Source organism: Ctenopharyngodon idella, chromosome 6 (assembly GCF_019924925.1).
Source record: "Ctenopharyngodon idella isolate HZGC_01 chromosome 6, HZGC01, whole genome shotgun sequence".
NCBI lineage: Eukaryota > Metazoa > Chordata > Actinopteri > Cypriniformes > Xenocyprididae > Ctenopharyngodon > Ctenopharyngodon idella.
This window is the reverse complement of record NC_067225.1, coordinates 25,543,665-25,563,271: the sequence shown is the minus strand read 5'-3', so window position 1 is coordinate 25,563,271 and position 19,607 is coordinate 25,543,665. Positions and strand designations below refer to the sequence as shown.

Below are 19,607 nucleotides of genomic sequence, written 5' to 3'. Positions count from 1 at the left end.
AAAAACCCATGCATTTACCCACCCATAGACCTTCCCCTCGAAGAAATCAGGACAGAAGTGGTTCAAAGTGGACAAAAGAGATGGATTAAAACACTAGGTGTAAATGTGTCTCCCTCGTCCACTTGTGATCCGATCAACCAAAACGCATCCTAATACCAGGTGTAAACAGGGCCTTACAGCTAACTTTGACAGTCCTAAGAAGTATATTTTGTGTCAACAGACAACCCAGAGTTCATCTTTATCTTAATTTCTGAATTTTTATCTGTCCCCATCTCTATCTCTGAGCTGTAAGAGTTTCTGCAAAAGTGTGTTTCATTTTTTCCCCTCTACTCTGTTTATACATATTTCATAGTAACACTTTCTGTGGTTGGGAACAAATTGCTGGGTGGAGCCAGCGCTGTGCCTTTCTCTAGCTTTATAGAGAGGAATGTGTGAAAGTACAAGCGCAATGTGTGACATTACATGAGTTAAAAGAGCATTAGTGAGTGAGAAGTGAGTGGGAGAATAGATGGATAGTCTATGCAATAATGAATAGATGGACAGTCGGATCAATTCATTCTTAAGCTGTAAACAGATGGGTCCTGGACATATGAATGGAAAAAAATGTCCGTAATACACTTTCAGTTTCTCTTCTCACTCTGCTTCTCATTTTTGAAACCCTTACAGATATAATGCAATGCTGCTTTGCACAGGGTGTGTGTCTCTACTTGCTCTGATGCTTCTGTTTCTTTATAAAGAAAGCTAAAATCATGGATTTCAATAAAGAGACTGTGAGTCATTGGACCAAGGAAATAGTGCAATACTCTGTGTTATCTTCAGCTCAGCTTGGATCTAGTGTGAGCAGAAGCTCCCAGAGCCTTACAAACAAGGTTACTGTTTACCATACAGTAGCTACAGCGTAATCTCTCTCCCCCTCCCTCCCTTTATCTCTATATCAGTCTCTATTCTCCATTTTACTCTTTTTTTTTTGCCTCTGGATCGTTCCTCTTCTAAAATGTCAATATGAAGGCAGTGCAGAGGGTGTATTGATAGAGTGGCTGACAGCAGGCCAGTGTTAAGCAGCGGTGTAAATGAATAAGACATGAGTGCCCAGTCAGACTGCAAACATGTCTTTATGGAAATGTCTTTACATGCTCATCAGTAAATGCAAGATGTACGCTGATGATTCCTGTACAATGTTTTCAACTGAGTGAGCCAAACTGATTAATAAAGTTAAAAGCAAAAAAAACTATATGGAAAATATTTACCAGCTACAACAGTATTTCTAAGAAAACATGTTTGACCTAGGGCTGTCAAGCGGTTAAAATTTTTAATCTAATTAAAATTACATGATGTGCCAATTAATTAATCTAATTAATCACAAATTAATCGCACATTAAAAGCCAGAGATGCGTTTAGCTGTATACGTAAAAATGTTGTATCGTATCGGCATTTCATCTAGACAGATCTGCCGTTTTGGGAACCTGAAACCACTATTTTTTGAAACCGGGTCTTAGAGTGGATAAATCTGGAAATGACACCCTTGCGTTTTCGTGTATACAGCCAATCCGTATATTTTGTGAAATGATGATGTCATCACTCCATGTCTCACCCTAGTCAGACACCGCTACATCACGTAACAGCAACAGTTGTGTTAGCGCACAAGGTTTATGCCCATGCTCCAAATCTTCTTCTCCGTTTTTAGTGTATCTTTGAGAAATTACCTCTAAAAAGGGCTGTTCACACTGCGCTTAACTGTGGGTTATCGTCATTCTTTATAGTCCGAAATGTCCAGTTAGTATAAACTCGATAGTACAGTTGGCACTACGAAGATGCGCAATGCTAGAGCTATATAAACAGGTCACGTGCTTCATTTATCCAATCAATGACATCAATGACACCATAAATATGCAAATAAGAACGTTAACCCAGGGTTTAGGAATGTACAATGTGAAACATAAGTTTATGGATACCCAGGATTAATTGTTAACCCCGGGTAAATTATGAGCAGTATGAAACGTGAAAAAAAAAAAAATCATACAGGTGCATTTTTGCTATGATATCTTGAATTTTATAGGGGCATTCTAACAGCATTCTATAGGCTCCATCACGCAGTGAGTTGTTGCCCTGCTTCATGCTCGATGCTCGTCATCATCAACTGTACAGTCAAACCAAAATTTATTCAGACATTAATATTAACATTAACATTTAGTCATTTAGCAGATGCTTTTCTCCAAAGCGACTTACAAATGAGAATAGTAGAAGCAGACACCTTGAACATTTCATTCATTAATACAGTTTATTCACTATAGTTAAAAAAAATGGTAATAAAATATGACAAGATCTCAGAACTGTGTCAGAAAATAATAATCTTAATTATGTCAGATAACACTTAAGCAAAACATGGTCAGGTCAAAGTGTCTGAATAATGTTTGGTTCCAAATTTTTATCAATTTTACTGGTAGTCCACTGTATGAAGAATTTTTGGGTATAATATGTCACAGTTTACTTTATTTTGCTATCCTCACTTACATAAATGAACTATAGTGTCCTGCACCCACTGGTAAAAATATATCAAAAATATCAAAAATGTCTGAATAATTTTTGTTTTGACTGTATGAAATGTTAGATGACAAACATAGGACGTAATCATTTTATTCGCCTTATTTAAAGCATTAAATCGACAGCCCTGGTTTGAACATGTTAATATATATATATATATATATATATATATATATATATATTCCAAATATCTATTTGACATGACATGTTTTTTTTTTTGTTTTTTTTTAATATATTTTAATTGTATTACATTTTTATTTATTAATTTTATTTAAATATCAGGATGTCATTTTTTTATACTTTATGAACTGCAGTTTTTATGTTAGAAGTTACTGGTAGTATGTCAAAAATCGCAGCATCCGCTCAAAACATAAAAAGATTTCACATTTACTTAATTTCGATATTGTGATAAAATTAATGAATGTGATTTTCATCTTAAATAATTGAGTTGAATGTTTTTTCAATATATTAAGACATATGGAGACATGAAAATGTATTGCGTAAGAGGAATAATTGGATATGTTAAATAACAAACATACAGTATGTCCACTTCTTCCGTCAAACACAAATCCCGCTGTTCAAGTGCCATCCTCTCTTCTAGAATAATTAATCCATTTTACTCTTCCATCTGCAAATCCATGTGGCTGGTGATTTTCTTAATTAAATCCTAGGCTGTGTCTTGAAGGCAGACTCTCAGCATCATGACATTATGAAAAAGGGCATTAGCTCCATATCTAATGTGTTTAAGTCACACAAAGCCATTTGGTATAATAGAAAAGCGACCCACGGCTAATCAGCGCTAATCAATTGGATTGAAATGCTCCTCAAAATATGATTGAAATTCCTGTTGAGAACATTAAGCTGGTACTGTAACTGTGACCAATTTGAATTTTGAAACCTTTGATGATCTTTTAGTGTCTGTGCACTGCCATCTGTTTTTTAATATTTCATCTCATTCATTCATTACTGGTGCTTGCTAACACAAGCAACATTGCTACTATTGATCATACTTTAAGTTACTCTTTTAGTATAAAATTAAAAAAAAAGTGCTGCAGATATGAATGATTCACCATGGTGCTATCCAAAAAACATGGTACTTTATTGTAAGTAGTTTGTAACTTGTTAGTACACTGGATCCTTGCTATTTATCAAGCTGTACCATATACTAAAACACTGGCTTGGTGAAAATCATCTCATTGTGATTGGCAGCTTTTTGAATGTCATCAGGCAGAAGTAATGTTTGAATTAAAAACCCTGAACCATAATAAATAAATATCCATGAGCACCTGCATGCACTTTAGACTGATGGAAACAAATTTGAAGCTACTGTAGTACAAAGCTGGCTAATGAATACAAGACTGCTATTAAATCTAATTTAAGAGCAAATTAGAAAATGGACTATAGTTAAGAGGTGATTAGAGCATAGACTATAATTTAGATAATTACTGACAGTCTCTAGTTATATTTCTGCAACACCCTTAAAGTTACATGACTTAGATACACGTTATATTGCTTCATTTTATCCATTAAAAATTCAATATTAAATAAATATGTTGTTGGCAGTTCACCTTGCATCAAAGTAAGGGTGTGTGAATCTAGAGGACATGAAGGAAAAGTAAAACAGAAAGCAAATCTGGCAGCTGTCTTCTAATATGTTTAAACGCAGACAGTCTGAACTTGTCACAGAAGGAGGGTTTTAGTTTAAGCTAATGTTATATGACATCGAATCGTCAGAAAGGCTGATCTCAAAGCGAGGTATAGGAAACCTCTGGGGAAACAAAGTAACAACATTAACCTCTGCTTCTCAAAGGCACCCTTTCATTTTCAACCCAACTTGTTTCTATAGCAACAGATATGAAAAATGTATGCTGAACTTTTCATATTGCGTCTCTCTGAGAACTGTAAAAATGCCCCTGGAAATTCTATATATAAGATGATTCTATATGAGATTACTGAATCTGTATACTGTAGGTCATTATGCTATGCATTACAGAGAGAGAGTTTTATGATAGAAGGTCATATCTAATATCTGTAAAATATAATTCTGATGTCACCTATTATCATTAAAATACATCTTATCTAATGTTAATTCAATTTAATAATTATTACATGGTTTTATTTGAATGCTTGATTCTGATTGGTCAATTGTGTCATTCAGTGAACTGATATTTCCTTAAATAACCACCTTCATTCAGTATTACTATAACATTGTTGTAGTGTCCGTCTTGTTGCTAGGCCATGTTGTAACTTAGCTAACAGTTCGTTCAAATTTATTAAATTATGTTCTCAAAACTTTAGCACAAAAATGTTATTTATACTTCAATAAAGGCCTTCTGAAGCGAAGCGATGCGTTTGTGTAAGAAAAATATCCATATTTAACAAGTTATAAAGTAAAATATCTAGCTTCCGCCAGACCGCCTTCCGTATTCAAGTTACGAAAAAAACTGACGCGACATTTTTTTCATACACAAACACATCGCTTCACTTCAGAAGGCCTTTATTAACCCCCCGGGGGCTGTGTGGAGTAAGTTTATGATGGATGGATGCACTTTCTTGAGCTTCATACTCGTTGGTCCTGTTCACTGCCATTATAAAGCTTGGATGCGTCAGGATATTTATTAATATAACTCCGATTGTGTCCATCAGAAGGAAAAAAGTCATATACACCTAGGATGGTTTGAGGGTGAGTAAATCTTGGGGTAATTATCATTTTAAAGTGAACTAATCCTTTAATCTATTAATCATATAGAATCTTTATTAGTTGCTGATGCAGTAATCATTAATAAATGGTTTAGTTCTTCATGAGTCATACATTAACATGTGATTATCTGTGCATTAATTAAGCATGAATTAATGCATAATAGTGCACATGTATTGTAAAGTGTTACCCATATTTTTGTTAGCTAAAATGGACTATATTTGTCCTAGCTTACAATATATAGTACATTAAAGATTGTAAAATAATTTCAATTCAATATTTCATGTCCACGTTTAAATTTATTAGGTGGGCATTCATTTAAGTTTAAGCACTTGATCACCCTGTTGTGGTTTATTTTGCGCTAATGACCAACATGAGCTTTGTAGTATAGTTTTGGCCCCAGCAGTGTCACATAGTCAAAAGTGACATTAATATTGACATTAAACAGGCTGCCGTGCATTAGTAACCATAGAACAACATGAAAATTGCTCTTGTACGCATTCTTAAAGTACAGCACTTATAGTAAGTAGGGCAGTGTGCAACAGAAATTTTACTGCCATCATAGCAGACAGGTAGTATTTCTAAGTGACTGTTTAAGTGAAAGTACAAGAGGAAAGGCAGTTACATTAATAATTTGTTGCCTTTTGTTTGAAGGAGAAAGCTAATCTTAAGTCTGGAGGATGTGAAGAGCAGGTTGTGGCCTTGGTGCTTAATATCTTTATTCCATTTTTGCTTACAAAACAGTGGTCGGTAATTGCTTTATTTTACCATGCACATACTTAGTTTGTGATTTCCACATATAATGGCATTTATTAGGAGATTTGCTATGGTTAAATTAACAACTCATGCTGAACTCTCTCAGACACAGAGTGAGTGTGTTAAGAGTGATACACTTTTGGTCTGTATAAATAGTTATAGTATGATTAAGATAGTGATTACCGACCAGAAATACTCGAGCAGATTCCAGGAGGTTCTTCGAAATATTTTGATGCTTTTTTGAAACTATAAACAGAAATTATGACTTAAATTTTAGGGCTTTTAGTTTAAAATATTCCATTGCGATGAAGCAGATTATTTTTGTCAGTTTCAAAGGAAGTGAAACAATTTGTGTGGATATTATTTGCTTTGATATTTCATACTTGTTGAGCTTCATCAATAATTATATTAGAAAACTACAAATAACTTTTGTAAAATGTCCCTTCTGGATAAGGAAGCACTGCATTAAAATAAAAACATTTTGGGATAGCATGCAGAAAAAGACTATCTGTGTATTTCTCTTTTTATTAGACCTTTTCTTTTGTGTATAAGACGTGTATGCACATGCATAGCCTATTCACTGTGTTCTGGTTGTGAAAGTTTATGTGATGTTGAATATGTTAAGTTGTAAGTCAGATGACAATTACATGTTATGCAATGTTGACATACAGTACAGAGAAATCCTGAAGAGCTTTCTTATTCGCTGCTGCCGTCTTCATGCTGACTTTCCCTTAGGCTTCTGAGGAACTGCCTGAGGCAAAGACCAGTCAGGCTCTATTGCATATCACATGATCACAACTGAAAAACACTCACATACAGCTGGCAAAAAAAGTGTCTCGTGTTTACTGAGTGAACTGAATTGGTATGCAAAACCATATAGATCTGGTGCTTCAGCATCCGTCAACACCTATAGCCACTGAATGAACTCTCTCATAGAGCTACAGTTTTTGTACATGCATATTTCACTAATAAATCTCTGTTATGACAATGGAAGGGTTAAAGTTTTTTTTATTTAATTTTTTTTAATAAAGTTTAATAAATGCAAGAATAGAGAGTCATAGTTTCATGAATTGTGGATGACAATGCTGCACACATGTCAGATATAGAGAAGGCAAGTTTCCTGGGGTCATTTCCTTTGGACTGATATTATTTCATTGTGAAAATGGAAATGTGAAGTGTTGCCATTAGGGTTCTCAGAGATGAAAGAAGTGAGAAGGGTGAGACTAACTAATCACTGCAGTATGCTAAGCGTCTGGTGATAACGGCCATAATTTGTGTTATCAGAGGAATTACATTCTCCTGCTTAGACCTAAGTGGCAGACTAACCACAGCTTTTTGTTTTTTTTCTTTTGACTGGTTAAACTGGTGTTTTTTGTAAATGCAGATGACGGTATATTAATTATTTTGATGTATGCACTATTGCAAAACACAGTAACTGCAACAACACTGTAAGATAAAAATGGCTTCACAAAGTTTAGGTTTTGCATGTGCTTATTTTACATTGTTTAATTTTAGTGTAGAGGTTTTTTAAACTCTGAATAACATTAATTTGAATAAGAGTCTGTCCTGCAATCATTTTAATCATAAGAACAATAAAGTATTATATTATGAATGTGTGTATACAATATCGTTCAAAGTTTGGGGTAAATACAATTTTTAAAATGTTTTTGAAAGAAGCCTCATATGCATTTTTTGATCAAAAACAATAAAAACTATAATATTGTGAAATATTATTACAATTTAATATAACTGTTTTATATTCAAATATATTTTAAAATTTATTTTATTCTTGTGATGGAAAAGATATATTTTTAGCATCATTACTCCAGTCTTCAGTGTCACATAGTCCTTCTAATATGCTGATTTGTTACTCAAGAGACATTTCTTATGATCTATGTTGAAAACAGTTGTGCAGCTTAAAATTTCTGTTGAAACCATGATACACTTTTTCAGGATTCTTTGATGAATAAACAGTTCAAAAGAACAGCACTTATTTGAAATATATATCTTTTGTAACTTTGGGTACTGCGCTGAAAATGAAAACCCCACAGGGTTGTAGGGTCTAAGTAAACATAATTTTGATCACGCCGTTTATGAGAATTATACTGACAGCCAACACTTGTGAATCACAGTGAAATAGTGTGACCATTTACACACTTCAGTAGTTTTTCATCACAGTTTTTCATTTGTCCTTTTGCAGGTGGCCAATCTCCTGCGTCTTTTCCAGATTCCTCAGATCAGTTATGCCTCCACCAGTGCGAAACTGAGTGACAAATCCCGTTATGATTACTTTGCCCGGACTGTACCCCCTGACTTCTACCAAGCCAAAGCAATTGCTGAGATCCTACGCTATTTCAACTGGACTTACGTCTCCACCGTTGCCTCGGAGGGCGATTACGGCGAGACGGGTATCGATGCCTTCCAGCAAGAGGCCCGCGCCTTGCAAATCTGCATCGCTACGTCCGCCAAGGTCAGTCGTTCCATGGACCGCTACAGTTACGATGGAGTAATCAGATCTCTGTTGCAGAAGTCCAATGCTAAAGTAGTAATCCTCTTTACCAGAAGTGAAGATGCAAGAGAGCTCTTGGTTGCAGCAAAGCGCATGAACGTTTCCTTCATCTGGGTGGCCAGCGATGGCTGGGGGGCGCAAGAGAGTGTGGTGAGAGGGAGCGAGACTGTAGCAGACGGAGCTTTTACCATTGAGCTTGCGTCTTTTCCGATCCCTGAATTCACAGCGTACTTCACAAACCTCAATCCTTACAACAACACACGTAACCCCTGGTTCAGGGAGTTCTGGGAAAATCGCTTTCAGTGTACCCTGCACGACATTAATTGTGGGAAACATTCTCTCCGGGATGGCAAATTCGAGCAGGAGTCCAAGATCATGTTTGTGGTAAATGCTGTCTATGCTATGGCCCATGCCCTTCACAACATGAGACAAGCACTGTGCTCAAATTCCACCAAACTCTGCAGTGCCATGAAACCAGTGAATGGAAAAAAGCTATACAAGGACTACATCCTGAAGACAAATTTTGACCGTAAGTGCTTTTGTTTGTTTATGTTCACTTTATAATCAGGAGTAGTTCACCCAAAAATGAAATTTTCTGTAATTATTTATCTCCTTGTCATTCGAATTCAATAGGATTTTTTGATTACGCTTTATGTGTAATTATACATATAAGTCTTGAGTAATATTAATTAAGTACATGTACTTTAGGGTTAGGGTAGGATTAGGGTTTGGTTTAGGGTTAGTTACATGTAAGTATGCCTAATTTATGGTTATTACTATAGTAAATACATGTACATGTGAAACAAGGGCACATTAAAATAAAGTGTTACCGATTTTTTTTTCTTCTATGAAAACAAAAGTTGGTTCATGCTGCAAAATGTTCACACTGTTCGTTTTCAAAAGAAGAAAGGACTAAAAAGCACCATAAAACTATAAGAAAGGTGATCTATGACTTGTCCTATAAATCCTATATATTCAAAGTCATCTAAAACCATATTAAGGATTTGTTCAAGGAACAGACTAAAATATAACCAGTTATTTACCAAAATCTTCCATTATATGGCTTATATCTTTCCTCATGAAGATGTATCACTGCATTTTACCAACTGTGATGTACCAACATTAAATATGAAAATTTGCATTTCATGGAAGAAAGTCATATATGTTTGAAACAACATATTATTAAAAAAAAGAATTATTGATTAATATTAAAAATGAACACATTTGTTCCAGTATATATATATAGATATAGATATATAATATTCATATTTTATTATATTTTTATATTGAAGCCAATCAATTCAACATTAACAGTTCTCTTCTCATAAGGCAATACCTGTAATAAATAAATAAATAGATAAAAAATAGATAATTCCCACTATTCCAACATCATCTTAAGTTGATTTGGATTTTGTTATATTTATGGATGGCTTCCATATGCAGTTTTCAATAATCTTGAATCCAGGGATTCCAGCTCTATTCATGTTCACACTATAGCGCGCAAAGTTTAAAGTTAAAATTTGCTCTCATCTAATAGTTTAAATCTCAAAACAAAGACTTTTTTAATCAGTATATCTTAATAAATGTATGTCTCTTCATTGTTTAGTCAAAGAAATCAATTTAAAAGATAAATGGATCTAGGAAGTTTCCCCCAGGGGAAAACTGCTGCTGTAAAATAGATTACACTAATGCATGAATCCAACATATGACCTGTGTACAGACTAAGTGTTTTATTACATGCATTAGCCTCATTAGCCCCATGCTAACTTCTAAATGATTTAAACAAGTACAAGCAGGGATGTTTATTAAATGTTTGTGCTGAGTGGTCAATTGCTTATATTAGGGAACTGGCAGTCTGTCAGGTTCCTATAGCTATTCTTTATATATTTTTAAATCTTTTGCCATCTGATTGTTTTTTATGATGTTCTTCCAAGAATGACAAATTACATCATAGAAACCAGGCAATATATCAACCTCTTGACTTCCATTATGTAAATGTGCCGTTCGCACCTGAGTCCAATGCATCTACAAACCTAATGAGAAATAGTAAGGGCAGGACGCTGAAGAAAGCAGGGTGGACTTACATAAGGTCTTTCTGGGTTGGACATTTTTCTGCTTACAAAGAAATACACTTTGCTGCTGTAAAATATCTATTTATCTGTTGCCAAATATGTAAATAAATTATGTTTATCATTTGCCCTTTGTGTCCACAGCTCCATTTCGCCCAGCTGATACAGAGAACAATGTTCACTTTGATGCTTATGGAGACAGTCTGGGCCGCTACAACATCTTCCATTATCACAGAGAGAATGATGAGTATGTCTATAGGAAAGTGGGGTATTGGGCTCGGGATTTGACTCTGAACACAAGCTTGATTCCTTGGGAAAGCCAAGTGGTGCCCACATCCCAGTGTAGCGACCCATGTAGAAAAAACGAAATAAAGAGCATGCAGCCTGGTGACGTTTGCTGTTGGATTTGCATTCCCTGCCAGCCCTACCAGTACCTCCTTGACGAATTCACCTGTGCGGATTGTAGCTTTGGACAATGGCCTCTGGACAATCTCACAGGCTGCTATAACTTACCCGAGGAGTACATTCATTGGGAGGACGCTTGGGCTATTGGGCCGGTCACCATCTCTTGCCTTGGCATGCTCTGCACACTCTTTGTCATTGGCCTCTTCTTGAAGAACAATGAGACACCGGTGGTGAAAGCTAGCGGACGTGAACTTTCCTATATTCTTCTGCTAGGTGTCCTCCTTTGCTATTGCATGACCTTCATCTATATCAGCAAACCCTCTGCCGTAGTATGCACGTTACGGCGGCTCGGCCTGGGCACTTCCTTTGCTGTTTGCTACTCTGCGTTGCTGACCAAGACCAATCGCATAGCTCGGATTTTCAACGGTGTTAAAGATGGAGCTCAAAGGCCGAGGTTCATCAGTCCAGCTTCACAGGTGGCCATCTGTGCTGCTCTTATTTCCTGTCAGCTCCTGGTTGTTGTGGTCTGGCTTCTGGTTGAGGCTCCAGGGGTGAGAAAGGAGGTCAGTCCTGAAAGAAGAGACGTGGTGACATTGAAGTGCAACAGCAAGGACTCTAGCATGCTGATGTCTTTAACCTACAACTGTGTCCTCATCATCCTCTGTACATTTTACGCCTTTAAGACTCGAAAGTGCCCAGAGAACTTCAATGAAGCCAAGTTCATCGGCTTCACCATGTACACCACATGCATAATCTGGCTGGCTTTCCAGCCAATCTTCTATGTTACTGCCAGTGACTATAGGGTAAGTAAATATGAACAGTACAATGCATGGTTACTTGTGGCAATACATATCAATACCTTACTAACGACATTTAATAGCTTGTCAGCTTCTTTCTATGGAAATAATAGCCTCTAAATAAGATTTACTTTCGAGTCAAATGTCTTTTGCAACCCATTTTGCTTCTATAACGTGACGTATTTATGAGAGCAACAGGATATTCAGCAGGATAAAAATGTGTAAAAGTTGAATGAATTTCATTCATTTATTGGATTGTGAAAAGTATAGTGGAACAGAATGGAGCCAGGTGGTTTGGAATAGAAGTGTTGAATACTAAGAGGGATTTGTGGCATCAGGCCAAAACAGAAAGTCATTTCAGAGGTAGAGCCAATATATATATATATATATATATACACACACACATATATATTATACATACATTTATACATACTGTAATGTCAAGTCATTTATAAGGTTACAAAGCAACAGTTTACATCAATCTTTCTGAGTTATGACAACTTTGAATTAAATTATATTCAACCAACAAACTACATTGAGTTAGAGGAACTTAATCCTTAAAATTTAAAACTTAAAATCCACAGCTCGCATAGCACGTGCTTAATGTAAATGTAAATGTTATTTAGCATGCCAATTTAATGAACAAGTAAGATACATGTATTACTTGCCTCTGCCATTAGCGGAGTCATTGATTATAGAATCAATATAGTGTTCATTTTCATGTTGTCTACTCTTCAGCATAATGGTAAAAAACTTCAACATTATAAAAACGCTTTTAAATGTCAAATATAACAGCATTAAACATCTAAAAAATAAATAAATAAATAAATAAATAACACTTTATTTCAACATTTATTCTCCTTATCCAATCCTATGCAAAGCATGCTGGAAACTAGAAATCCACTACTCAATTTCCTACGTTATCAAGACTACAACTACAACTACACACAATATTAAGTTAATGTAATGATCAACATTATTATGTCAACAGAACTCAACAAAATAATGTTAGCAGCTTAAAACCTTAAATTAAACCAACAAATTAGAATTTTTAACTTGCAAACATTAATTTATTTCACTTGTGGTAACAGGTCCCCTGAATTACATTTTAGATTGTATTCATCAAAATTATATCATGGTTTCCACAAAAATCTTAAGCATAACAACAGCATTTTCAACAGCTATCTGAACATCTTAACGATCTTTTGAATGTGTATGTATGTATTTAAGTAAAGCCTCTGATGAATTGTGCACAATAAGACCAGGAGCAAAAACGAATGAATGAATGAATGAATGAATGAATGAATAATTTTTTTTTTTGTTAACTTTAAATTATGCGAAATCATTTAGATTGAATCTTGCATGTGAGGACCACAATATCATTTAACAGTTTCTCTGAACATATCTTTAAATGTCATTTATGCTCAACATAGATTTGAGATTTGGCTATATGCCATATTCTCCTGCAGTATTGTTAATGAATGCTTTGCTTGAGTGTTCTGTATAACAATGTGATTTCTTTGAGAAGTAAATCTTGTGCCCGGGGGATATTACCGGCTCTCCTCTGGGAATAGATATCAGAGGGGCTGTTTCAAATCACACTGCACACACAATGACAGCATGGAATATTTTTCATCATTTAGATAATGAGCTTCTCTTATAACCCTTAATCACTTTCCGACACTGACTTTATCCTTTATTTTTAGCATATATACAATTTCCCTGAGAGCGCGAGTCTGGGAGTTTGCCTGATTGATTTTTTTTTTGTTACCTTACCTGCCAATTCAGATGGCAGATAGAAAAATCTCTTTGATCACCTGTCTTTTGCACTGATGAAAGGAGAAGCTCACATTTCGTGTGGCTCAAAAGCTGTTCAGTGTAGAACAAAGAAACTGGGGATATTTCTTCCTGGCAAATGACTAGCCTATGAAAACATGCTATTCACTTGGTGTGAGTATCCTTCAGTCAAGTACCTCAGGACAGACACCATTAAATAAACACTCTTATATTTCACAACATGAAGCACGTTTTTTTTAGTTTTAACATTTTGATGCATGCAATATTAATTTGAAAGGAAAAGTCCTAATGATTATTTTCAAAAAACCAGAATATAATTCATTTATTTTTTTTTTAAAATTTAGTTATTTACTTTTTTTTTTTTTCACACATAGTGGTTTGGAATTAACATTACACCCTGATTCAACTGTTGGGAATCAAAGAGTTACAGTGCAACACAAACTTACTTTCCATATATAATTTTTATACTGTATATGTGCATCCAAAATAGTCTAACTGGCCAGTATTGGTGCATACAGCCAACACTGCTGGTAAAACAGCCACTGTACATGGTATTTGGATGCTCCAGTGAGCAAAAAAAAAAAACAGGGTAGAAACATGATCCAGAGATGTTATGGCTGTAGGGGGCTTCTGTAAGGGTCGGTTCTACATCATCCATTCAAGACTAGACGAAAGAATTCAGAAAAAAGGAGTCAAAAAGGTCTCAGGAGAGAGAAGGGAATCTCCTTGAGTTCTGATTGGACAGGATGTCATTCTCTGTTCAGGGCTTCTGCGTTTTATATATATGTGCGTGTGTGAGGTGATGTGTTAGAGCATGGGAGGATGATTCCCAGCTGGGGCCTGTGCTCAGAAAGCAAGGTGTGCCTTAGAGACCGCGACCTCGCCACACTCCCACACACACTCACAGGAAATGCTGCAGCCTCATTCATCCCGCAGATATCATTTCAGATGTATAATTTTTTCTTCTCACCCACCAACTACTGATATGTAGAAGAAAAAGCACATGCTGCTTGTAAAATGTATATGATAAATATTTGATCTTCAGAATCAGTCTTAAATCACAAATGCGGAACCAAAATAAAACAGTGGGCTCCAAAAATCTGAGACAATACTAAGAAATGTTGAATTCAAAATCCTGAAAAAAAAAAAGTACAGTGTAAATTGGTTGCCAGTGACAACTTTCAATTTTTTTTAAGAAATTAATATTTTTATTCAGCAAGGATGAATTAAATTGGTAAAAAGATACAGTAAATATACAGTATTTATATTGTTGAAAAAGATTTATATTTAAAATAAATGCTGTTCTTTTCAACTTTCTGTTTATCAAAGATTCCTGAATTTAAAATGTATCACAGAAAAATATGAATCATCAACACTGATAATCAGTTTTGGGGAAAGTTACTTTTAAAAGTAATGTGTTACAATACTGCTTTACTCCCTAAAAAAGTAACTAATTGCGTAAGTAATGTGTTACATTACTTTTGCATTACTTTATCTCTTCTGGACTGGGCTGTTTGTTTGTTTTTATAACAAAAAAAATTCTATGTTTGCCAAATGTAAAGTCCCTTTCAAACCAAAAGTGAAATGAATAAGCCTCAGACTGAAGGAAATGCAAATTCACACCTGTACAGTAGAGGGCGCAGTTCAAACAAACAAGCTTTTCAGATGTGCTGCCATTCTAGAAGATGAATAGGATGAAGGAGATGTAAATGTATGCTCACATTTAGTCTAGAACTAGTCTAGAATAACCATTATGTTTACACCGCACACACAATGCCTCTGTGCTCCCGACTTCTCTCAACATGGGGAAAGGAGAGGTGTCAGTCAATAAATAGGAAAACAAAGTAACTTGCGTTACTTTTTTGAAAAAGTAACTGATATTTTGTTGTAAATTTAAAGTAATGCATTACTTTAGTAGTTACTTGAAAAAAGTAATCTGATTACATAACCCAATGTTTCTTAAGCAGCAAATCAGCATATTAGAATAAATTCTGAAGGATCATGTGACACTGAAGATGGAGAAACGATGCTGAAAATTCATCTTTGTCATCAGAGGAATAAATTACATTTTAAAATATATTCACCTAGAGAACAGTTATTTTACATTGTAATAATATTCACAGTATTACTGTTTTTACTGTATTTTTGGTCAAATAAATCCAGCCTTGGTGAACAGAAGAGACTTCTTTCAAAAACATTACAAAAACTAACCCCAAACTTTTAAATGGTAATGTATATATATATATATATATATATATATATATACACACAAAAAACTACTGAATACTTGGTCAAAATAAATTATTCCAGAGCCATGTAATACTATTTGAGTTTCTTTGAGAACCAGATTTCCATTTGCAACTGGGTTCTTATCTGCAGGTTTGTTTGTGTATACTTAGCTGAGTCGTTCCAGTTTTTCACTCTTGAGAGATATTGTTAAAGAATAATGATGATCAATTATGGAGGAAACACAGACTACAACATAATGTCTCATTCAGTGTGATATTCTATATGAAAAGTGCATGTTTATAGAGACAAGAGCAAGGTTTGCTGGGAAAGAATACAAGACCTTTCCAAGCACAGCTCTCCTCTGAATGATGCATTATTTAAAGCATTTTGGTTTGTTCTGATGCATTGCCTCTCTCACAGAAACACTTTTAATTCTGTTGTACTGAAGAAAGAATGAGTAACTCTTTGTTCATTTGGCATTGAGAAATAAAAAAACTATATTATTTAACAAGGTCATATTGAAGTTTCTCCAGTGCGTGACCCTGAGAGGGCTGTTAACCATAGCTTTGTGATCCAGTTCAGATCGAAACAAGCTGCAGTTAGCTGTTCAGGTTTAGAATAAAAAAAAAATTTTATAATGAAAATTTTCCAGTTGCCCAACTGAAAGAGCATAGCAATGCAAAAGCCATGGATTTGAAACCCAGGGAAAGCACATACTGATAAAAATGTATAGCTTGAATGCACTTCCAAGTATCTGCCAAATTAAATGTACAATGATACAAAGCAAACATCTCAGCCAAAACAGTGAAAATCTTAGAAACAGTTCCTGTTGATTCACCCCCTCTCTCATCAAAATGTTATTTGGCGATGCATGTATCTAATACCAGTATTAGTATGCATGAGATTGCTTATACACGGCACACAGACCTGCTTTGCACATGGATTCATCCTCTTAAGATACATCTTTAGCCACATAGGCTTTGGCAACACTTTAGAATTGAGTTCAATAGAAAAATAAATTCAATCCCATGTTAACATCCCTGTTGAATATGAATAAGCCAGTCAGGTGGTATCACGGTGTAAATTTAATCGCTTTTTTGTGTCTACTCTCTCAGGTACAGACCACTACCATGTGCATCTCTGTGAGTCTGAGTGGTTCAGTGGTGCTGGGCTGCCTCTTCGCTCCCAAGATCCACATCATCCTCTTCCAGCCCCAGAAGAACGTCACCACACTCAGAGTGGCCACCACCCGATTCAGTGTGACCACTGGCCCTGGCTCCAGCTTCTCTCAAGGTACAGTGTCATTTATGATCTCTGTCTTCAATATATCAGCATCATCGTCAATATAATCAATCAACAGCAGCTGTTTAATTCAAGCATATTGATCAACTTGTGTCTCCCATATTCCAAATATGGATTGGCATTGCCTGAACTGCCATTAGAAATGAAAGATATTGATCAAAATATACAGTACTGTATGATGGCAAAGTAATATTGGAGAAGAAACATAAAGTATCATTGGCCCTGTGAGTGCAGATATTTGGCTTTATTGCATTACATTGATATTACTCTAGCACTGAAATATTCCTGAGCTTATAGGATAGAGTGCATATGTGAATCTCACAATAACATATTTCACCTCAAAATCAAGTAACAAATAAGTTATATTTAGTATTATGATGCTAATGTTTTGCATAACGACACAGACAATTACTCTCAGTACCGTACTACTCATTCTCAGTTATATATATATATATATATATAGTAATACTTTATTTTAGGGTCTTTTAACTATTTGCTTATTAGCATGCATATTAATAGAATATTGGCTGTTTATTAGTACTTATAAAGCAGATATTAATGCCTTATTCTGCATGACCTTATTCTACATTCTTAACCCTACCCAATACCTAAACTTAACAACTAGCTTACTAACTATTAATAAGCAGTAAATTAGGAGTTTATTGAGGGAAAAGTCATAGTTAATAGTTTATATGTGTTCCCTATACTAAAGTGTTACTATATATTTATATATATATATATAATAAATATATATTTTTGCTGTTTTACAGTAGTAAAAATATAAGGAGAATCAACACAGAAAAATGGAAATTACAAGAAAATGCAAAAGCAAAAATTATGCATATGAATAAGAAATATATAAAATAGGGAGTAAAAAGTGGTTAATTATGATGAAAATACTGACAAAAAGCAAAACAAAAAGTAAAAAATGAAATAAAAATTTGATTTATTATTTTATTCTATTTATGCAATATGCTTTTAATAATAAATAATATAAAATGTTTTAATGAGATTCACCCAAAAATGAAAATTCTGTCAGTAATTACTCACCCTCATGTTGTTCCAAACCTGTAAGAGTTTCTTTGATCTTCAGAACACAAATGAAGATCTTTTTAATGAAATCTGAAGCTTTCTGTCCCTCCATTGACAGCCTACGCAACTACCACTTTCAAGGCCCAGAAAGGTAGTAAAGACATCATTAAAGAAATCCATGTGACTCCAGGGGTTTAACTTCAATATTATGAAGCGACACAAGTGCTTTGTTTGCGCAAAACAATTTAATCATTTACCAATTTATTTACAAAATATTAATCTTCAACGCGTTCACAAGAGCACCACGACGTATGCGTATTGTGTTGGCATGAGAGCAGACTTAGTTACGTGAACGCACATTGGAGATTAATATTTTGTAAATAAAGTGGTCAATTATTTAAAAAAAAAATCAAGCACTCACGTCGCTTCGTAAAATTGAGGTTAAACCACTGGTCACATGGATTACTTTAATGATGTCTTGACTACCTTTCTGGGGCTTGAAAGTGATAATTAATGACAGAAATTTCATTTTTGGGTGAACTATCCCTTTAAAAACATCTATTGACTGGCAATACTGTGATTTGCAACTTACAATATCTTTATATTATTAACAATGTCTTTACAGCCTCGGCCTCCAACATCGTGCCTACAGTATGTAATGGCAGAGAGGTAGTGGACTCAACAACATCTTCACTCTGAGAAACAGGATTCCTGTTTGTTTGCCAAATGCGGTATACAGATAAATCTTATCTTCACTAGTCATGAAATCAAGTGTTTGCTAATGTTGAGGAGGCTATTCGGAATAAAGAATGCCTGTAATGTTGTTCTCAACGTGCTGTGAGTACAATATCCCATTTTGTTTCTCTCTCTCTTTCTCTCTCTGACTAGTTAGATAATATCAGTGGGATGCCAGTTTAAACTCTGTATACCTGTTCTTTTTATGGAAACCATAATAAAGTATTGTTTGAGATATGGAGTTAAAATATAGTAAATCTGTTTAAAGTATTATATACAAGATGTTTTTAATGTAGATTTATGGTGATTCTGGTTTGTGCTTTCTTGTAATTTATGTAAATAAAATGTGTTTTATATGAATAAAAGCTCTCCTGGTTGGTTATACTGTATTATATTATATTATATTATATTATATTATATTATATTATATTATATTATATTATATTATATCAATGTACATTTAAGAAAATAACACTCTTCAGCTTTAAAGGATTAAATATTTATATGCAGTGTTCATGGTACAGCTTAAAAATTTGTACATTGTCCCCATCTAGAGGATTTAGGTGCTCATCACATCAAATTGTCCAGGCTAAACTAAAATGATCAAGGGTTGGGCTTTATTATTATTTATGTTAAATGCTAATTTGTTGCACTGTCTTTTATAATACAGGTGATATGCAAGTGCAATAAATGATGCCCCTAATTTCATTGTTACATAAATTTATTTCATTAGCTAC

General features: G+C 34.6%; 1 protein-coding gene across 1 annotated transcript in view; it reads left to right on the top strand.

Moving 5' to 3' along the window:
• Positions 1-19,259, top strand: part of grm2a (glutamate receptor, metabotropic 2a) — a 48,312-nt gene extending 29,053 nt beyond the window's left edge. Inside the window, exons 3-6 of the mRNA XM_051897511.1 lie at positions 8,196-9,033; positions 10,718-11,781; positions 16,917-17,094; positions 18,761-19,259. Of these exons, the coding sequence (XP_051753471.1) occupies positions 8,196-9,033; positions 10,718-11,781; positions 16,917-17,094; positions 18,761-18,834 (2,154 nt within the window). The 3' untranslated portion in view covers positions 18,835-19,259. The remainder of the gene's footprint in view (positions 1-8,195; positions 9,034-10,717; positions 11,782-16,916; positions 17,095-18,760) is intronic.
• The last annotated feature ends 348 nt before the right edge of the window (positions 19,260-19,607 follow it).